This window comes from Rhamphochromis sp. 'chilingali' (genome assembly GCF_963969265.1).
Source record: "Rhamphochromis sp. 'chilingali' genome assembly, chromosome: 14".
Lineage (NCBI taxonomy): Eukaryota > Metazoa > Chordata > Actinopteri > Cichliformes > Cichlidae > Rhamphochromis > Rhamphochromis sp. 'chilingali'.
Genome location: NC_137941.1, coordinates 23174675 through 23195542, shown reverse-complemented (window position 1 = coordinate 23195542; position 20868 = coordinate 23174675). Strand labels below are relative to the sequence as shown.

Here is a 20868-nt window from a genome sequence, read left to right as displayed (position 1 = left end):
TTTTTAGCTAAATGTGGAAAAATTGCCATTAATTTCAGCGTGTTTCAGTTTACAAACGGCGCCCCATATTCTTGTCTGGTGTGGTCATGTGATTTGGTATCATCAACAAAACCATGTGATCTGTAATGAGGAAGTTAAGAGGCGGTGAGTCATGGGAAGATAGTCCTCTTCGTAACTGCTGTTTTTTTACGGCCTTGACATGTTTTACACGGAGGTCGTTCTGGGATTCAAACTGCTCCTCTTTCTGCACGTCGTCGCTCAGTTCAGGATTAATGGACAGCAGAAGTGGCCCGTACCCTACAGGTATAAAGACCGCACACCTTTCCACGTTCACTCCGCTCTTTAGCGTTAAATCATGTGACAGATAATGAAGAAAACTGGAAAAGACGATCAAATAAACCTCGTTTTCAATTACGAATGGTCGCTTAGTCCGTTTTGATCAGTACAAAGTTCGCAACTTTTATGTTTTTTCCCTAGAAAGCGTGTCTGTTCCGATGTTACACGTTCACTGACATGTTAAGAAGACATTTTGTGATTTTGTGTGTTCTTGTCCCAATAAAGCCTTGTTTTAGACAGCAACCCGAGGAAGTATTCGTGGTACGTTCACGTGACTTAAAAATGTTGGAATTTGGAGTATCTCAGTTGTGCAGCAGAATTAGTGGAGTGGGTTTCATACATTTCCAAAAATGCGCCACAAAAATGTATGTAATGGCTCTGTGACCTTCTGTCATCAGCAGGCAGCAGTTCATCTAAAGTGGATGTGCCAGAAATTTTTGCTGCATTTCTGGCTGTTTCTACACTTTAACCTGCATTTGTGGATGGTATGGTGATACAGACATGCATTTCTGGAAGTGTTCCTGAGCCCGTGCAGTGATTTCCATGAAAGAATCATGCCTGTTTTTAATGCAGTGCTTCAGTATTGAGTTTTGACCTTGGTGTTTGTGCACAGAGATTTCTCCAGATTCTCCAAATCTTTGGATGATATTGTGTGTTGTTGATTGAAAGTTTGAATTTACACTAAGGAACATTATTCTGAAAATGTTCCCAATTTGTAGACGCCTTGTTTTGGGGATTGGTGAACCTTTCCCCGTCTTTACTTTTCTCTAAGAAGCTCTTTTTGACCCGATTATGTTACTGACTTGTTGCCATTTAACCTAATTAGCTGCGAAATGTTCTTCCAGCTGTTAACCTATTTTTCCAGCCTTTTGTTGCCCCCATCCCAATTTTTTTTTCCTAAATTGGTACAGTCTTGTCAGTTACAACGTCTGATATATTTTCTAAGTTGTATTGTGAATATTTTTGAGGTTTGCAAATTATAACATAATTTTATTTACATTTTAGTATAAATTAAAAGTGTCACAGCTAGTTCATATTTGAGTTGAAATATTATCCTAAATAACATATTATTTAGGATAATATGCTCATTTTTGTAGAGCAACATGAAGTAGCTTTGGGCTCGCAGTGACTTTAACCTTGACCAACCATCTGACGTGTCTCATGTCACCCACAGGCGTTTCGATCGTCGGCCTGATGTGGACTCTTACTGTCAAGCTCTCTATCCGTTCTGCCCCACCGGAGACCCAGATGGACGGATTCCCTACATGAGAGACAGCGACACCATCTCGGTGTATCGGCTGCAGACTCCAGTGTGGGAATTCAAGTATGGAAGTTTGCTGGGAAAGTTTGTAAGTGTGTAATTTGAATTCTGAAATGTCTTTTTACAAGTCAGGGATAAAGCAAAAAGCACCAGGGCACATTGTTCTTTTCGTATTTAATATTTTATTCTCTAAAACAGAAGTGAAGGGGCCGCTGTGTTCTGGCTAATAAAAATACTCCCTCTGTTAAAACAGAAGTGAAGCTGCAGCTACATTATTCATAGAAACACACACACATACATAAAACCAGAGTATGTTTCTGTTCTCTTTACAGCACATCATGCATGATGCTGTTGGGTTCAGCAGTGCAGAGACAGGAACCAACTACACCATGGAGTGGTACGAGCTGTTTCAGCTGGGCAACTGCACTTTTCCTCACCTCAGACAAGACATGTACGCACCTTTCTGGTGCAACCAGGGAGCTGCCTGCTTCTTTGAAGGCATTGATGATTTACACTGGTCACAGAATGGCACCTTAGAGAAAATTGGAGTAATCACAGGTAAGACTTGACATCTGTGCACAGAGAAGCCGAGATAAAACTAGATATGTTACATCATCAGTGGATATGACTGGTGATAATGTGGATTTTACTACAAATATATCCTGCAGAGCATGACCCTGAAACAGCTTATTTTGCTTTTGTAGTTGTAAAACTACAAAATTTGTACTTTGTATTGAGTCAGATACACATCCAGGGTACTTGGTAATCATGAAAACTGTAGAAAGACAGCATGTTGAAACAGAAATTCTGCATTGACTGTTTCACTGGCTTCAGGAGGCCCTGGATAGCTTCCAAAACCCAAAACAGGCAGTTCTGGTTTTGTGACTGATAGCTTGTCTTGTCCAGGGAGAGCTAGAGCACATCCAAGAATTAAATGCCTCGAACATATAAAATGTTTTTTACACTCTTGTCTTCTTGGACTTTCTGCTTCACACCCATTTTTTTTTTCTGGTATTAACATGTTTTTCTTTAATTCTCCAGGGCAGCAGTTCAACGACATGGCCCGCTGGGTGCAGGAGGACAACGAGACTGGGATCTACTACGAGACGTGGGCAGTTCGGTCTGACCCCAGCCCCAACGCCACGGTGTGGTTCGAATCCTATGACTGTTCCCAGTTTGTCCACCGCACATACAGGAAGCTTACAGAGCTGGGAGCCAAACTATCCAGCCGATCACAGACCAACTACACCAAGATCTACCTGTACAGCGGAGAGCCCACGTACCTCGGCAATGACAGCGCCATTTTCGGACAGCCTGCTCTGAAAAATCTGGCATTGGACATCCGTAAATTTTACCACACATTTAGGCCACACCAGACATTTGCAGATGCCATGATCAGTCTGCTGGAGGCTTTTGAGACGGTCGTGTTGGAAAGGAGCTTCTACCTCTACTACAACTTTGAGTACTGGCATCTGCCAATGAAACCTCCATATGTGCGGATTACATATGAAGAAGTGCCTTTGCCTTAAAATCCCATTTGACTACTAATTTTTTATTTTATTGGTAAATAGTATTAGCTGAAAGGCTAATGACAACAATATTAACATAAACTTCAATGAATGGTTAATTTTTTTCTTCTATTTGGAAATGGCAGGCAAGAAAAAACGTTTCAACTAAGTTGTCACGTGACTATGAAGTCCTTCAAAAGCTAAATACACCCCACGATTCAGTGGCTTGCAGAAGTAACTAGTCATTGTTTTCTATATGACTTACATATACGTTACATTACTGCATCATTACATTATTCATCAGTGCACAACCTTCCTAAGGTCCTGCGTAGCCTTTTAATCAGCTTGATGTCTGAACTGTGGCTCGGTCATAATAACAATAACAACAACAACAAAAATTCAGCTATTTCGTTGTAGACTTGCTGCTGTGCTTGAGATCTCTGTCCACTTGGAGTATGCAATTTCAGCCAAGCTTTAGCTTATATTCTAGTCAGATGGCCTCACATTTGTCACTAGAATACTTTAGTATACAGAGTACATGGTTGGCTCAATGACTGCAAGGTCCTCAGGTACTGTGGCTGCAAAACAAGCCCAAATCATCACCCCTCCACCACCGTGCTTGACAGCTGGTATGAAAGATTTATGCTGATAACACGGTGCTGTGCATTATGGCCGCTTTGGTCTTATCTGTCCAAAGGACATTGTTGCAGAACTCCTGTGGTTTGTTCTGATGCAACTTTGCAAAGCTAAGTCATGCTGTCATATTCTTTTTAGAAAGAAGAGCTGCTCACACTTGCTGATGTTAATCAGTTAATCAAGTGCATTTGATTAGCATCACCTAGCTGCTACTTAATTCCTATGGAAGCATTCAGGGTGTACTTAGTTTTTTGGAGGACCTGAGTCCTGTGAAAAGTTTCCACACAACTGTAGCTGTTCGAAAGGTTTCAATCATAAAGGATAAAACCTCACTTTCTTCAAGAGAAAATAGATTTCAATTCAGTATTTCTCACCAAGGAGCATTATGTACAGATCTGCTGAGTGCATCTCCTGCTTCATAACATTCTGTGTTTGTAATACCAGTTTAAAAAAAAAAAAAAAACAGCACTTCTGGACTTTCCAGTGTTTAAATGTTCGGAAACATTTAGCAGGACTTTTCCTGGCCGAGAAGTGGCGTTTGTGGGTTGACTACATGTTTAAGTGCGATCAGTCCACACACAGTAAAAGCAGGGCTTCTGGGTTAGCTTATTTGACAGAAATCTGCATTTTCCTGTTATTTTTGGACATATGATGACGAAAAAGAGACTTCTTGATAAATAAAAGATGCATGTACAACCCCACCCCTTTACTTCATTTCTTCTTGTTATTTAAGAAATAATAATTTAAGAAAACTGCTCATACATCTTCTCATCTCAAATGCATCCCATTTTTATAACGGAGTCCTTTTATGGAGTTTAACTACGTGTGTTAATAAAGAAAAATAATTACATGAAAGTTGCACAGAGTACATTCACAAATTTTTATTACAGTGTGAGATCACATGTCCAAAACAATTTTAATTTCAAGACAGGTGACCAGTAAAGCAAAGCAGACAAAGCTTTTGTCATACAGAAGCAAAACTAGAGGAGAGTGTTTAACACCTGTTAACTCCCAAATAAAGTTCAAATAATAATTATGACAATCATATTCGTGACAAAATTTAAATAATGCTCTCTCGTTCAGCATTTACCATGTGAAGCATTTTTTTCCCAGCCGAATAGTCCAATAAAAGCAAATACAGACAAGCTCTCAGTGAAAACAGGCTTCACGTTAGGGCCACTGTTTAATGCACTGCACACATTTTCAAATAAAATAACCAGATGTGTTACTGTACCCTTCAGATGCTAATGTACATGAGCAAAGATATCCACTTCTTCAGTGATGAGAAACAAATACTGTGAAGAGGCTATATTCATTCAATAATACTAAGAAGCACCTCTTGCAACAAGTCTCTCAGTTATTGTATATGAAATAAAACTTGAGTAAAAAGGAATGAAATCTGGCAGAAATAAACTACATTTTTATTGACATGCAGTGCTGCATAAGGTTTGTCCACTACCAAAAACCTTTAAATATTTAATATGTATACGCCATAAATGCATACTCTTTCTCCATCTTCCTCCCATTACCCCAAGCAGTTGTGTGGCAGATGGCCGCCCCTCCCTGAGCCTGGTTCTGCACGAGATTTCTTCCTGTTAAAAGGGAGTTTTTCATTCTCACTGTTACCAAGTGCTTGCTCATAGGGCGTCATGTAATTGTTGGGGTTTTCTCTCTATTACTATAGTTTTACCTTGAAATATAAAACACTTCAAGGCAACTGTTTTTGTGTGTGTTTTGTTAAAAACGCACACACAAAACAGGGTCTTTTTCCACTACATTAAAGGAAGTAATAAAATCCCTCCAAGGATCGAGTTTGTGGTAGTGGACTCAAAACATTAGGACCACCTGTATCCAACAAAACCACGGCGACAATAGGTGGAAGCTAAACCCAGCTAAACAAAGAAAAATACCACTGCTGGTTGCTTTTGTTTAACTGAAAAACTGAAATTCATTAAAAAAAAAAGCATAATCCCTATTAATCAATTACACAGTTTTTAACTTCTCTAGTGGCTATAGTATGAAAAAGATCCTTCTAGTAAAGGATAACTTGCACTCTGGTTTTATAAAAGACAAGCCACCAGTTAAGGAAACTTCAAACCCTGACAGAGGGTGAAATAAAGAAATACATTTCTACTCATATTAATCAAACACACAGCGTTTTTATATACAGATGCATTTGACTTCCTTCTTAAAGGAAAAAAACAAAACTGTTTCACTCATCTGACTTGCCAAACCTCTTGACTGAAATGAATGGATGTTTGGAACACAAGAAAAATCTGCAGACAGTGTTTATAATGGGTGAATACTGCTTCCTCTCATGTATACAAGATAGCATGATGAAGAAACAAATGTGGACTAATTGGAAGGGCAGATATCCACAACAGAGAACCAGGGTTTAGAGCTTGAACAGGCAAATAGCAGAAGATACAAATGAAACCTACATAAAAAATATTTTCATTTTAATGCATCTGAGAAACAAATGGGTTGGATTTGCATTTCCAGCATGCACTGTAAGCCAACAGCTATACAGACTAGTCTACTGAATCATTACAAATTAATCTGAGCGTGAAGAACTGAGACCGCTGATCTCTACCCTCCAAATTCAGACATTTCTGTGCACTATTTACATAGAATTATTTGATTGTTTTAATTAGAGCTTTACAACTTTAATATGCAGCACTTGGGGATTTGACTCAACAAAGCCCCAGTACAGTATAAATAATCACCATATTTGGTCTCAAGGACCAGGTGTATTCCATCTCATTTGGTATTCATCTAAGGTGCTTAAGAAATCTAAAACTGTACATAAACCTTTTTCCAAAATAGATAAAATCATTTGTCAGGCCAATTTGTGTTTGATGCAGGGGGAGAAAAAAAAAAAAAAAAAAAAAAAAAAACCTCCTCAAAATATAACTTTGAGAAAAAATAAAAATCAATGACATCAATCAACACTATACACCTTCACGTCACAATTTAGACACCTATATACACACACATTTCTTTTTCTCTCCGCCATCTTCCATTTGTTCAACAATCGTGGTTTGTGAGACACGACTGGAGCTCCCCAGGCAAGGAGGACAAACAACACAACCACTGTTCTTTAAATTAGGTTAAAATGAGGTGTAGGACCCAGCTACTCTTCTGCAAAATTCAGCCACACATGACAAATACACCTTCTGTCACATCCTATGTACAGACAACCATGCGGTCAATGCCATATTGTATTGCAGAGTGCAGAGCTGCTATCTCACACCAGATTTATGTAGGCCAAGTGGTAGCGTAACAACATGCTATTGTGCACCTAATTGTCCCAATTTACTGCTCAATGTTGGAAAACATGTAAACACCCACCCGCACTTTCACACATAAATGCACATACTCACACACCCCTCTCACAACACAGATTATCACACCCAGCCTATAATGTACATATAACTCCATTTGCAGTTATAAAAACATTGCTTTTTAGTTAAATTTCCTCTTCTGTGGGTCGAAGCCAGCTTGCTGAATTTCATCTACGGATTAAGCCGAGCAGGTATTCTGTGGCATTTCCATGATAATGTGATAACATTGTGTTGTTGTCGAGTGCCACATTACATCCCTGCACTGCTAACGAGAGTTCGAGCAAGTTCATGCTCTCCATGCTGTCATCGAGCTTCCCAGCTGAGGCTTTTCAATGCAACATGGAGGCAATGATTGTTCCGCACCACAAACCCGACATACTGAACTCTGAGCACAGGCTTCACTCTCTACCAGGTCGGCATCATGTCTGGGAACCAGACCCGGCCCAGGTGCTTCGACACCTCCCAGTGAATCTCATCCAGGGAGTATTTGTGATCTGGAATCAGTACCTCCTCCATGATGGACAGCTGGGACAGTCGGCGGCCGCACATTTTAACGAACTCCACAAACGCGCTGCAGGACACTTCGCACTCACCCAGGCCGATGGCTGACAGCTGGGTGCAGTGTTTGGCGATACGGATCAGCTCCTCATCCAGAGGACGCAGGCCATTGGCGCACACGACCAGCTCCACCAAACGAGGGCAGTGGAGGCCCACTCGGCCCAGGACCTCTTTGCTCACTGAGCGCCCGAAGTAAAGGTGTGTGACCGGGATTTCCTCATTAAAGAAGGGCCCGAACTCGTCCTCATAGAGGAAGAAGTACATGACCAGGTTAAATTTGGGCGAGTGCCGCATCATAGCGTCCCAGCTGCTCTTCTTGATGGTGTGGAAGTGCTGCCCGGGGTTTTCGCTCACCACATCAATTCGCAAGTGTTCCAGGTGGACGTGCTTCTCAGAGGAGAGCGCCAGCAGGAGTTCATCACTCAGGAGGTGGTAGTTTAGCGCTAGCTCTCGGAGCCCGTGACACTGGTCTGCCACACACAGGATTCCTAAAAGCACAGGCAGATAGTTTCAATTAATGCGACCAATTCTCAAATCGTGTTTTCACTTTCAATCAAAGAACAGGTTGACTGCATCCCCCTGACAAGTTGCAGTTTAATCAGCAATCATATTAGCTCAGAATTTCAGGAAAAGGGGATTTCTCTCATATAATCTCAGATGGTCCCTCATCAGACCTACAAATTGAAGGATGGTCTAAATCTACTGAGTCGTTGAGGTTAAAAGTTAGTTTCCCACTACCAGTTTTACAGACATATAGTTTTGACTCTTCTCAGGTTTTTTTAAATAAAGAAATAAAGTTCAGCTATCAACTCATCAGTTATGTCAAAACCTAAACAATTTATCTCTCTGAATAAAGTTCTGTGTGATTTTTCAATCAATACAGCGTAAAGTATACAAGTCTTGAGCCACCTCTCGTTTTTTTATACGTTCCTCAAAAATGTAAAATATGTGCAGCAGTTTATTCAAACATTGACGCATAAGTGGAAACGCCACGCATAAGGCAAATACAGAGTCTGTGCAACAATAAAGGTGATCAACTTTGGTATGATCGCTTTTATTCTTCAACACAGCCTGAACTCTGTTATGCAAACTTTACTGAAGTAGCCTTCAGCAATAGTTATCCAGGATTCTCGAAGGACATGCTAATTGTTATGTTTGGATGTCGGCTGCCTTTAATGCTGTGGGATCATCTCAACAGAACACTATGTAAAGATGTGTTTCAACAGCTGAGAAGGCCAATCAATGATTGATGGTTTTTCTATCCAGGCATGTTATGTACACAAGATATAGTCATCCTTTGAGTTAGGCGCCTTTTTATGTTTGAGATGATTCATAGGTCAATGTTATAAACAAAAACATTACTTGGAAAATGTTCAGGTACAAGGACTGTAAAGCAGCCAATGTCTGAAGAAAAACTTTGAAAAGACCTTCAGAAGGTCTGACGAACTACTGATAATGCCCCCCCATTGACACCCAAATTCTGTCTCTTTTTTTTAAGCAAAAAAAAAAAAAAAAAAAAAAGCAAAAAAAGCAAAAAAAAAAAGCAATGAGTGGTGGCTCAAGACTTTTGCACAGCGCTATACTCATTTTCCATTCATGCTGGAAGTAGAAAATAAATAAAAACACATGCACTTAGACTGTACCTGCAGGAGAGACGTGAGGGCAGCTGCTCATTTTCAGCAGTTTCAGGGTGTCGCTGTTGTTGGCCACCAGCACCTTCAGAGATGGATCATCAACTGGCGTGTCGTCAATCTTCAGCGAAGACAACGATTTGGAGTTGACGAACACCACGGTCAGGGCGGAGATGAAGTGAGACTGTGGAAGGACAAACATGACACATTGAATTGTAACGATCTTTAAACCTGACTGACGCCTTCGAAATGCCAGATTTAATCAACTGTGTCTGGAATGATCTTTTACCAAAACATAATCTGTCCCACTAACATACAGTTTTTTGGTGGGCCTGGTACGTCAGGCAGACCTCTGTCATGGCTCACACACCACTATTTGTAATTACTGAGACAACCTTAAACTTAGGAATCTGCTACATATAACAATACAAACACAATCTGCAATCTGAGTACAGTAAGAAACCCTAATGTAATCACAATTAGTGGGTTAAGATTACATACAAATTTAATTTGTAGATTTAATCTGTAGACAAGGTAAACAAATTTGAAATAAAGAAATGCGAGGGTGTGTTCATTTGTGTCTACTGCATGGGTGGACCTCTGAATTAATCTTAAGCTTTGGTGCTGCAGACAGCTAGACTGCATACATCTGTATTACAAACTGAGGACAAGGAAATGGGGAAACCTTTTTGTGCAAAGCATTGGAAGGGTGTCTATTTGACTTTATGGTACATATTATAATAGCAAAAAAGTATTTATGATGAAAATGATGTAATATGTTATTATTTTCCAAAATGTGGAAAAAACAAGTCTGTTTTTTTGCATTCAGCTTTCTTTTGGTTCAAATGCTTCAAACAAATGTCCCCTCTGACAGAATGTGAGTAATAATGGCAATTTTGAGAAGATTTTATTATGCCAAAAGGTGTTTTCGCAACTTGGCAACTAGCACCGCATTGTGAGAAAATCCAAGAACAACACGTCCTCTAATATTTATCCACAGTCACACAAAAAGCAGCACAGGCTGTGAGAGGCTTATGCTGTCTTTAAAACAGAAGCTAAAAGGAGCACACCCTGGTGAACGAGTGAGGCCGTTTGCACGTTTCAAGTTCTATGACGTCATCACAGGTTCTTAAACAGCTTTTGAATGTCACAAAGATCTCAAGAGTTCATAAACAAGTGATTTTTTTCTACTTTAATTAACCTAAAAGTTCTTAAACTTGATTTTGAAATATTCAAAAGAATTCAACTAAGATTGTTAAAAACTGGCTCAGGAGCTCAAAGGTTTTAAAATGCGAACTGTGACGACAGTGGGTGTGTCAGTTTCTACACATAGCAGAACGTGCAGCAGGTTCCAATCCTTGATAAAACAAACACACCAAAAAAAGAAATGTCCAGCCCTTAGCCTAGTTTGCTCAATGACATCTAGATTCCATGAAACCTGGTTCAAGGAATAGAGCTCATGATATGTAAATAAAGAAAGTCCTGTGTCCTTTTGAAAATGTGGGACTGATAATAAAAGTGTCATTTGCCATGCATAAGAATGCTGCTTTTCAGACCCAATCTCAGATAAGATGAGACTGTGGATAAGAGGGGATGTACACTAAAACAAGAATTCCTTTGATTTTGCTTACAAATCTAAAGAGCAGGACACTGTAAAGACCCAGACTCCTCGTGATTGTGTTAATTATACCTTTGGAACCTCCATGAAACTGGGCCTGGCTGTAGAGATGAGGCCCAAGGTCTTCAGTGAGCAGTTCACCAACTGTGAAAGAATGTCACAAGCTGCCTCTGCAGACTCCATACTACTGTCAACCTGATAAGAACAAGGAAAAGATTGCATATCACTCGAAAAACATCCAAGAAACATATTTAAACAGAGGTTGCTTATGAACGTTTGAACCCAGAATGAGGGCACACGCAGTTACACAGACATTTTTACCTTGAAGCTGACATACTGCAGGTGATTGGAGTGCCTCTTTATGATCTGCTTAATAAGATCTGGATGTGTGGCTTTTAGATAAGAGCTGGCTGGCTGGTTGAGCTCAAACTCAAAGCATCTCCACAGCTCAGGCATGTGGAAGGCTTGGTTCCACCCACGGCACACCTGGGAGGCATAAGCCCGGTCCAGCAGTGGCAGGTACTGGAAGATATGCAGCAGGAGCTCTTGAGGCAGCCGTGCCCAGTTACAGTCCAGCGACTCAGCAACATGTGGCTCCGAATCCTCGCTCAACTGATTTCGCACCTTCTTGCAAACCTCCGCTGGACTCTCACAGGAGGAGTCATCGCTTCCCTCCTCTCCTCCTTTCATCCGTTTCATCTTTTACAAAATAAAATGCACTGATTAATAAATCTACACATGCCCATTACTTTAGAAACGTGTGCCAATCTTCTGAAAGGTGTCTAATCAAGGACGTCACGAATCAATAAGCTCTAGCTGCAGCCCTGCTGTCCCTGCACTAACAGGTGCAGATTAAATGTGCATGTTTATCACTCTGACGCACTCCGCAAAATAATTAAAACATTCCTAGCAGCTACCATATTGTGCAGATGGTGGGTCTGCAGACATTCCAGCTTTTTAAAAAAAATCTGTCTGTTTTCATCCCCTCATGTTTGTGTTTCTCTGAATAATCATCATTTTTCCAAAGTACAATTAAAGCCTTTAACTGTTGGATTTATACCGCTCGTTAACGCTCACACCAAAGTTGCACCGCATGTGACACTGCGTATTTCAGAGGAAACGTGACTGAGGTGACGTTACAGCCACACAACCTTACTTAGGAAAAAATAAACAAACGTTATTGAGCTTGTCAGTGCTATAGTTACAATGAACGCACACAAATGCAATAAAGTGGCTCGTAAAGTTAGCAAGCTAACAGGGGAGTAAATGCAACCGCTAACCAAGTTAACGATTGCTTATTTATTAACGTAAAAGTGTGTTACAAGCTAACAGAGCGACTTAGTTAACTGGTGCTGCAAATTCACTTGATTCGCTGCAAATATACCAAACCCCACTGTACTCACTGGTCATTCATACCAAGTCTATAAACATTCATTATTTATTTACTAGTGACTCTTACCTTGTTTACACACAGCTAGCTTGCTAGCTGTTAGCTAGAAAATCCGACAACTGACTCGACTCTTCAGCCCGGGCCGACGCTGGTAAAGTTCATCAGCAGCAGCCAGGTAACACGCATCGGAGCACGATAAGAGAGCCGTCGGGAAAACGAGAACGAGCGAGAAATGTTTTCAGTGAAGAAACACCTCCGCTCGGCTGACCTAATTCCTTCGCGGGAGTTACAGAGCGTCCGCCAAACCCGAAATGGCGAAATGTTGTCGTGACAGCAGCGGTGCATTATGGGATACATAATGCAAAATGGCTGTTGGTAAAGATCGTCTCCGTTTGAGTGATAACTCACCCGAATCCTAATAAAATAAAATCGCATACAGCGTGTTTTTTTTTCCTGTTGGGAGCCTTCATAACGCAATGATTATTTCTAGAGAGCAACAAAATATAATACTGCTTGTTTGAGAAGATTATGTTTTTGAATACAGTAATACTGTTCCAGAGACAGAGAGGGAGACAAACTACAACTAAAATAACAAAATCCATCTAAAATGCACGATGATAGTGACAAAGTGGTGAGGTGGGATTAAATCAGGGGTCTGCTCTGACCCCCTTCTTGTTGGCAATGGTGATAGGTTAACCAGAGACTGATGTTTAGGGAACAGGTGGAAGATAGCCCTGAGGTGGAGGTATGCTCTGGAGGGAAGAGGGGGTGAAAGCTAGTAGAAGACTACAGATTGCATGTGTGTTAATAAGAGGGAGAGGAGAAACAGTGGAGCTAGCAAGAAGAGGATTTTAAATGACTGTGTACAACCATCCAAAGCAATGGCCAGTGCACAAAAGAGGTGAAGAAGAGAGAGGGCGGATAACTGCAAAGGGAATGTTTACAAGATGGTTTGGACTTGCTGGTATTAACAAAAAGGAGGTTGAGGTGAAAGAGACGCTTAGATTTTCACTTCATTAGAAATGAGTATGTCAGAGGGACAGCTCAGCTGGAGACGTGTAGTGAAGCAATATATCCACAATTCCTTCTTGGAGAGTGGATATATTGGACAAAGGAGGTTGAAAATGGAGCTGCCAGACAGGAGGAAAAGAGGAAGACCAAAGAAAAGTTCCAGTCTGGTCAGAGTACAGCCCTGCACACAGTAGAATTCATCCTGCTACTCCTGTCAGCAATAAACACCAGGGACGCCATACTGAGAGGGGCTCTGCAACAGACCTGCAACCTATGCATGGTGCCAGTCTCTTACTCATCTTCCAGCAGTGCACAGACTTACATGCACCTTTTTACTGCACATGTGCCCAAGAAACTTCAACAGGATAAAATAAGAAAAAGTTAGTGTGCTTCATTAGTTAATGTGAATTCAGCACTTATGGTTTTGAAATGCATTAAAGGTGTGTTATTTAATGCTGCTCAAAGACTAAATCTTTCAACCGTCACACTATTATAGTCAGTATGACAAACCTAACATTTCGACTCTATGATAGGATAACTCATTCTTTTACAGTTTCCCCTCTCTTCATTTGCACCGATGTTTTAGCTTTTCCTCTGAGTCGTGAATACAGAAATGTGACCACTCATTAATGGATGACACGGTGTTTACTTTGCGAAAACAAAGAACCTGGTTTATTACCATTTGACTCCACCCACCACAGATATTACAGAGCAGATTCACAAGTATGAAGCTTTTTTTTTTATTTATTTTTTTTTAATTTAAACAGCAGCTGCTTTGTTTCCATACTCCACCCCCCTGACCTCCCCTCTCCCTCCCATTACCCCTGCCTCCTAATAGGGAAAAGCATTACAGGTGCAATATTTTATTTGGTGTGAAGACTGGCACCCTCAAATCATCCAGCTGTAGTCAGTCATACTGTGAGAGGGGTTTTTCATGTCTTAATATAAATTTATCCTTTCTTTTTTTTTCTTTTTTTTTAAATTACAACCAGGATTTACATCCACCATCGTTCACTGCAGCCGCCAGGATCCATCTTCTCATTTCCAGACAACAGAAGAGATGTGACATTTAGAAGAGGGGGGAAAATTACGACTGTCTACTGTATAAAAATGTACAGTGGCTTTATTGACATACATTCCATAGGTTAAACAGCTGCAAAATAGGAGGCACACCCAGTATTGCACTTCATTAAAAGTTCTGGCTCAAAACATAACCCAGAATATCAAACAAAACTGAAGTGAAGAGTAGCAACTTCGGAATACAGCTATTTTTGAATAGTATCATTATATACAAGATTAGATAAATCGTACACTATTTTCCTCCCAAACATAATGTTCTTAACAGTCTTATCCATCAACTCAACTCCTTTGTTTCTTCTTCTGTCAACCCATGATGCACTTGACAGCGGAGAATACTGTACAAGTTTACGAAAAAGTTTACATACAACAATATTTTAAATTTATAGTTAGGAAGCTGGAAACACGGCCTGCTCCATATTTTCTTTTTTTCAACTTTTTTTCAGACCCACGCTGATCCACAGTTGTCTATATGCAAATTAATTCATATTCAATGTTTAAACTTGTATTGTTACACTTGAGTGATCAGGAGGTGTGCAACGTCTATAGAAGCCGAGGGAATACAACGGCCGCATGCAAACACGTCACAAGAAATTTATTTTTTTCTTCTCTTTTTTTTCTTTTTAATTCAATTGTTCTTTTGTCCCCCTCCTTCCCTCCCCTCACCCATTCAGGTCACTCTGAACCCAAACGAGTTACTGCTCGCGGTCGCAGCGGATCCAAGGATACTGACGGTGGTGAAAGAGCAGACCTGAGGACTCTCGGCGTAGAGCAGAAACCTGGTCCAGTGTCCAGGAGTCTTGGCAATGCAAGAGCCAAACTTGGCGGCTGAGCTTCAGCAGCAGCAGCCAGAAATCACAGTAGACAAACTGGTTTTCAGAAAAAGTCTTGTTGTTTAGAAGGTGTGGGCGTTCCTGCACACCCCGCAGCCAAGAGCAAACTCTTCCCCCGTTGGTGGGTGGACTACATGCAAAGGGCATTCAGTGCCTTCCAGCTGCTTGCCTTTAGGCCCTGTGACAGAGAGGACAACGTTTACACATTAGCATTAAACCTTCTGGTGGGCAAATACAAAAAGAGATCAAGCTACTGTACTCTGGGCAGGTGCAGGGAGCGTAGGACAGGATGTCGAAAATATTTTGTCATCCTAGAGTTATGACAATACACTACCAACATTCAAACAATATGTGGACTGTCCCACCAGGGGAGAGAAAACTTTAGACTTACTGTATGCTAACGTCAAGGATGCATACAGCTCCTCCTCCCTCCCCCCACTTGGTAGGTCAGATCATAACCTGATTCACCTCACCCCCCGCTATGTGCCAATTGTGAGGAGGGAACCTGTGACCACCAGGACTGTCAGGAGGTGGTCAGAGGAGGCAATAGCGGAACTACAGGGCTGTTTCGAGGTGACCGACTGGGAAACACTCTGTGAGCCTCACGCCGAGGACATCAATGGGCTTACTGAGTGCATCACAGACTACATAACTTTCTGCACCGACTCCATTGTTCCAGCTCAGACTGTTCATTGTTACCCAAATAACAAGCCGTGGGTGACTAAGGACATCAAAGCCCTCCTCAACAACAAGAAGAGGGCTTTCAGAGGGGGCAACAAAGAGGAGGTGAGGAAGGTCCAGGTGTTACTAAAGGACAAGATCAGAGAGGCTAAGGACAATTACAGGAGGAAGCTGGAGTGGAAACTCCAGCAGAACAGCATGAGAGAGGTGTGGAGGGGCATGAAGACCATCACTGGATTCAGGCCAACCAACAGCAGGGGAGCTGAGGGAGGTGAGAATAGAGCCGACGAGTTGAATCTGTTTTTCAATAGATTCGACACCACAGTGTCTGCTCCCACCCCCACAACCTCACCTGCAGTCAGCCTGGAATCCAGAACCACACCACTGTGCCAGCCTCTCTCTTCACATGTTGCCTCCTGTGAGATTCCTGACACCCCTCCCCCACCCATCACCTTCACTCAATACCAGGTTGAGATGCAAATGAGGAGACTTCACTCAGGCAAGTCTGCTGGACCAGACGGAGTGAGTCCCCTTGTCCTCAAGACCTGTGCCCCCCAGCTGTGTGGAGTCTTTCATAAACTGTTTATGCTGAGTCTGAGTCTGCAGAGGGTCCCGGTGATGTGGAAGACATCATGCCTCGTCCCTGTACCAAAGACGCCACGTCCCAGTGGCCCCCAGGATTACAGGCCCGTGGCATTGACCTCCCACATCATGAAGACCCTGGAAAGGCTCATCCTGGACCAGCTGCGACCCATAGTAAGACCACACCTGGATCCCCTTCAGTTCGCTTATCAGCCTCGTCTCGGAACAGAGGACGCCATCATCTACCTGCTCAATCGTGTCTACACCCATCTGGACCAGCCGGCGAGCACTGTGAGGGTCATGTTTTTTGACTTTTCCAGTGCTTTCAACACCATCAGGCCGACCCTCCTGGGTGATAAGTTAGCAGCGATGCAGGTGGATGCTTCTCTGGTGTCCTGGATTGTTGATTACCTGACAGGAAGACCACAATATGTACGTCTCCCACAGTGTGTGTCTGACAAGGTGATCAGCAACACAGGGGCACCACAGGGGACTGTCCTCTCCCCCTTCCTCTTCACCCTCTACACCACAGACTTCAGCCACTGCACAGAGACCTGCCATCTTCAGAAGTTTTCTGATGACTCTGCGGTGGTTGGATGCATCAGCAGGGATGATGAGACAGAGTACCGGGCTGTGGTCGACTCCTTTGTCACGTGGTGTGAGCAGAATCATCTGCAGCTCAACGTGGCAAAGACCAAGGAACTGATCGTGGACTTCAGGAAGACCAGGAAACACTTGACCCCTGTTTCAATCCAGGGGGTCAGTGTTGACATTGTGGAGGACTATAAATACCTTGGAGTACACATTGACAATAAACTGGACTGGGCTAAAAACACCACAGCACTTTACAGGAAGGGCCAGAGTCGTCTCTATTTTTTGAGGCGACTGAGGTCCTTCAACATCTGCCAGAAAATGCTGAGGATTTTCTATGAGTCTGTTGTGGCCAGTGCGATCCTCTATGCTGTTGCATGCTGGGGGAGCAGGCTGAGGGTCGCAGATGCCAACAGACTTAATAAACTGATCCGTAAGGCCAGCAATGTTGTGGGGATGGAGCTGGACTCCCTCAAGGTGGTGTCGGAGAGGCGGATGCTGTCCAAGATAAAGACAATGTTGGATAACACCTCCCACCCACTCCATGACATGCTGGTCAGTCACAGGAGCTCGTTCAGTGAGAGACTGAGATTACTGAAAAGCACCACTGAACGACACAGGAAATCATTCCTGCCTGTGGCCATCTCCCTGTACAACGCATCCACTTAACACACTGTTTGCTGCTACAACTACACATGTTTCTTTTCCAACTATTTATTTATGAGTGACTTATGTATGTATGTATGTATGTATGTATGTATGTATGTATGTATGTATGTATATATTGTACTATTCTTAGTTAGCGTATTGTCTGTCTTGTCTTAATGTTGGTTTAAAATGGAGCACTGTAACAAAAAATAATTTCCCCCAGGGATCAATAAAGTATTCTGATTCTGATTCTGATTATACAGATGTAAGAACATCATGTTTCTCAAATAGGCCTGTCACAAAACCTTCCTTTGTTCTTTAGCATCTGTAATAACTGCAGATACTGTAGACGACAACAACAACAGCAACAACAGGAATGGGAGATGCAAACACAGGAGCAGCAAAAGGTCAGCTGCGTCTTTCGAGCAGTGTGATCAGGTTACAGCCGATCATTATTCAGAGTAAGAGACGGACACTCTCACTGATCTAAACTCCTCAAAGACAGTGGCTCTGTACACAGTAACCAAGGTGACCAAGTTTCAGTCATTTGTTATTAAGTAGCAACTTCCAGGGTTAAAGATTAAGCCAAGCCGTGGCTACTGCAGTTTCTCAAATGAACACGTGAAGTTGACTCCAAATACAAGTGGAAACACACAGACCTGCATGTTAAGAGAAGTGTGCCACAATAAACAGTTTTTGTTTTTGTTGCCAAGTTCCTCTTTCATGCCATCTGAACAGGAACTGTTTTTGTTTTGTTTTCATAACCCACTCATTAAAATTGTACTAAAGTTATCCCTTAGCACATAGGTATCAAACTCAGGCAGCCTAATTACATTTGGCCCGCGAAGCCATACCAAATTATTATTAGCGCTGGCCTACTGGTATTATACAGCTAATATATATATTGTTTAGTATTAAGCTTTGCTTGTTCCATATTCAGTTTTTCAGCAAAACGTGTTTGAGTCCATAAGAAAAGATTCATTCTTATATCTGGAGGAAGATTTTTTTTACAATAAATATTAATGTTAGCCCGCGACCTTGTTCCAGTTTTGAATTTTGGCCCACTGTGTATTTGAGTTTGACACCCCTGCCTTAGGAGGCGGCACGTATACTCTGAGTGACAAGCAGATGCTGAAACAAGTGGATGCTTCACCTTAATAAGCAAACTTGCAAGTGCCTTCACAAACTTCACAGTCTAATGCATAAATGGCTCCAAAAGCTAAGTCTGCAACGGTCAAAATGTCAAATTTGTGGCCAATTTCCGATAACATGATGACAAAATACATAGGAATTGTTAAGCACCTGCAGGACAATGGGGCAGTTCCTCTTTGGGGACGCTGGTCATCCTCTGGAAGTCATCATGGCAGGCATTACAGAAGTGTGTGGTGCCAAAGCAGAAGAAAACAGCCACAGAGCAGCAGTACCGGCATTTATACTCAAGGAAGTCTGTTCCATGCTTGGAGCACATCTGATGAAAGGACACAAAAGATATTAGGGCTGGGCTTATATTTTGCTCTTCAAGGACAGATGAGCACCATTTTTAAGGAAAGGTTTGGCTTTCTTTCTTTATTGTTATTCACTTAACAACATATAGGTCTGTTAGTTCTACAGATGTCATATTATTCATTTAAAGTGCTCCTCGCAGACACAATTCCCACCTGAGCCCTGGACACATCTGAGCATGCTCCACAGATCAGTTCACTGGGGTCGTAGTCGTCTCCCTGTCCTGCCTCTGCATCGCAGCGAGCCTCTCCCCCAAAATATGCCTGGAAAAGAAAAGCGTCATTTATTCTCCATCCTTATAACACAGTTCCACTAAAATATACTGGGTCTTTCATCCAGGTGGTACCTTCTTGCACTTGTAGCAAACATAGTATGCATATCTGTTCATGGCAAAGCCTGCAGGGTCATTGTGAAAGCGTGCCCCTGGTGTGGTTATTGCCTCACTCTTGTGCAGACCCTCGTACTCGAGCCTCATCAGAGCCTTCCTCCTCACATCCTCATAAAGCTCCTTAATGGGATCGAGCAGGTCCTTGATCACAGAGTGATTGATTTTGTTCTGCAAACAACGAGACAAACAGGCCAGCAAGTGTTGGGTTTACTTCACATGCTAAAACGATAATGAACAAAAGCAGTCGCAGTATGGGAGGCAAACGCTTTTTCAACAAAGCACTTAAACTTGAGTCAATCAAAATTTAGGTGTGGTGAAAATAGTCCAGTCCCTTTGTCTTCCCGTAAGTCAGAGAGGGTCAAGTAGCATTTTACCTTGCAAATGGGACATAACATGAACCCGAATGTGATCCGAGGCCCCAGCCAGCGATTTTCAAGAACACGCCGAGTGCACTGAAGGTGGAACACGTGAGTGCAGTCCAGCTGGAAACGGATCAAAAAGTTAAACATTAAACAGGAGAACAAATTTAAATCCCGATGTGATGCTTTTAACGAACAAAGAGCTACCTGTATAGCAGGAGCAGCAGACAGGGCTTCAGTGAAGCAGATCATACACATGTCATCCGCATCCTGTTTCAGGCAGCCCGTGTTCTTGTCACAGCCGTGCAGACATGGCAGGCAGCTGTCCTCGTTTTTGACTCCTCCACAAGGGTGTCCGCAGGGATGAGTCTTACTGCACGCCAGTTTAGCGTACTCCTGAGTGGCCACAGGAAAGAGTTGGTTAGTGTTAGGAAGTACAGCACAAAATATCTAAAATTCAGCCTGGGCTAAGCTTAGCTGATTTATTTCCACGATTTTTCTATTTATTTGTAACATAAATAGAAAACACACAAAATTACACTAAAACTAGGGTGAAGGGATTTTTCAAGGCTCATTTCTCATCTTAAAATTTTAAAAAGGAAATCAGCTCTGAAGCTTAAATGTTTTGTTTGGTTGTCAGCAAGTTTCTGCAAAAACTACAAAGTTAAATTTGATGAAACTTTGCTGTTTGCCTGTTCTCAACTTTTCCCGCAGAGTTCAACATCACCTCCAAAGTGTGCATCAGCTCTCTCAGACTCCTCACCCAGTATTTGTTCGGCTCACTCCAGATAAGGCTTTTAGACACAACTGAGAACCCTTTAGGTGCAGCTCAGGTTTATGACATTGAAAATATTCTATAACAATTTTTTATTGAAACTAAACCAGGTGCTCACAGTTTTAATAAACCCCTCAG

At 42.0% G+C, this 20868-nt stretch overlaps 3 protein-coding genes across 22 annotated transcripts in view; 1 reads left to right on the top strand and 2 right to left on the bottom strand.

Annotated features, from left to right (window-relative positions):
* Positions 1–128: 128 nt before the first annotated feature.
* cln5 (CLN5 lysosomal BMP synthase) lies at positions 129–3503 on the top strand. Its single transcript, XM_080902520.1, has 4 exons — positions 129–303; positions 1511–1685; positions 1930–2155; positions 2639–3503. The coding sequence occupies exons 1-4, from the start codon at positions 200–202 to the stop codon at positions 3124–3126; spliced, it is 993 nt and encodes a 330-aa protein (XP_080758646.1). The 5' UTR covers positions 129–199; the 3' UTR covers positions 3127–3503.
* A 3102-nt stretch (positions 3504–6605) lies between these two features.
* On the bottom strand, positions 6606–12621 carry fbxl3a (F-box and leucine-rich repeat protein 3a). Its single transcript, XM_080902519.1, has 4 exons — positions 11214–12621; positions 10965–11087; positions 9287–9458; positions 6606–8131 (listed from the first exon to the last, which is right to left on the bottom strand). The coding sequence occupies exons 1-4, from the start codon at positions 11589–11591 to the stop codon at positions 7491–7493; spliced, it is 1314 nt and encodes a 437-aa protein (XP_080758645.1). The 5' UTR covers positions 11592–12621; the 3' UTR covers positions 6606–7490.
* A 1404-nt stretch (positions 12622–14025) lies between these two features.
* The window catches only part of mycbp2 (MYC binding protein 2), a 66872-nt gene continuing 60029 nt past the window's right edge, over positions 14026–20868 (bottom strand). For all 20 annotated transcript variants that reach the window (XM_080902010.1, XM_080902024.1, XM_080902021.1 and 17 more), the window contains 6 exons: positions 20163–20351; positions 19971–20078; positions 19555–19764; positions 19364–19471; positions 19008–19173; positions 14026–15381 (listed from right to left, as the gene is read on the bottom strand). In XM_080902010.1, the coding sequence (XP_080758136.1) occupies positions 15266–15381; positions 19008–19173; positions 19364–19471; positions 19555–19764; positions 19971–20078; positions 20163–20351 (897 nt within the window). In that variant the 3' untranslated portion in view covers positions 14026–15265. The remainder of the gene's footprint in view (positions 15382–19007; positions 19174–19363; positions 19472–19554; positions 19765–19970; positions 20079–20162; positions 20352–20868) is intronic.

Excerpts from the sequence above, each read along its gene's own strand:
- cln5 (XM_080902520.1), top strand. The coding sequence starts at position 200 with ATGTTTTACACGGAGGTCGTTCTGGGATTCAAACTGCTCCTCTTTCTG. Across the intron at positions 1,686-1,929 it reads GAAGTTTGCTGGGAAAGTTT|CACATCATGCATGATGCTGT; the intron begins GTAAGTGTGTAA and ends TTCTCTTTACAG. Across the intron at positions 2,156-2,638 it reads GAAAATTGGAGTAATCACAG|GGCAGCAGTTCAACGACATG; the intron begins GTAAGACTTGAC and ends TTAATTCTCCAG.
- fbxl3a (XM_080902519.1), bottom strand. The coding sequence starts at position 11,591 with ATGAAACGGATGAAAGGAGGAGAGGAGGGAAGCGATGACTCCTCCTGT. Across the intron at positions 11,088-11,213 it reads TGCAGTATGTCAGCTTCAAG|GTTGACAGTAGTATGGAGTC; the intron begins GTAAAAATGTCT and ends TGTTCTTATCAG. Across the intron at positions 9,459-10,964 it reads GTTTCATGGAGGTTCCAAAG|TCTCACTTCATCTCCGCCCT; the intron begins GTATAATTAACA and ends GTCCTTCCACAG.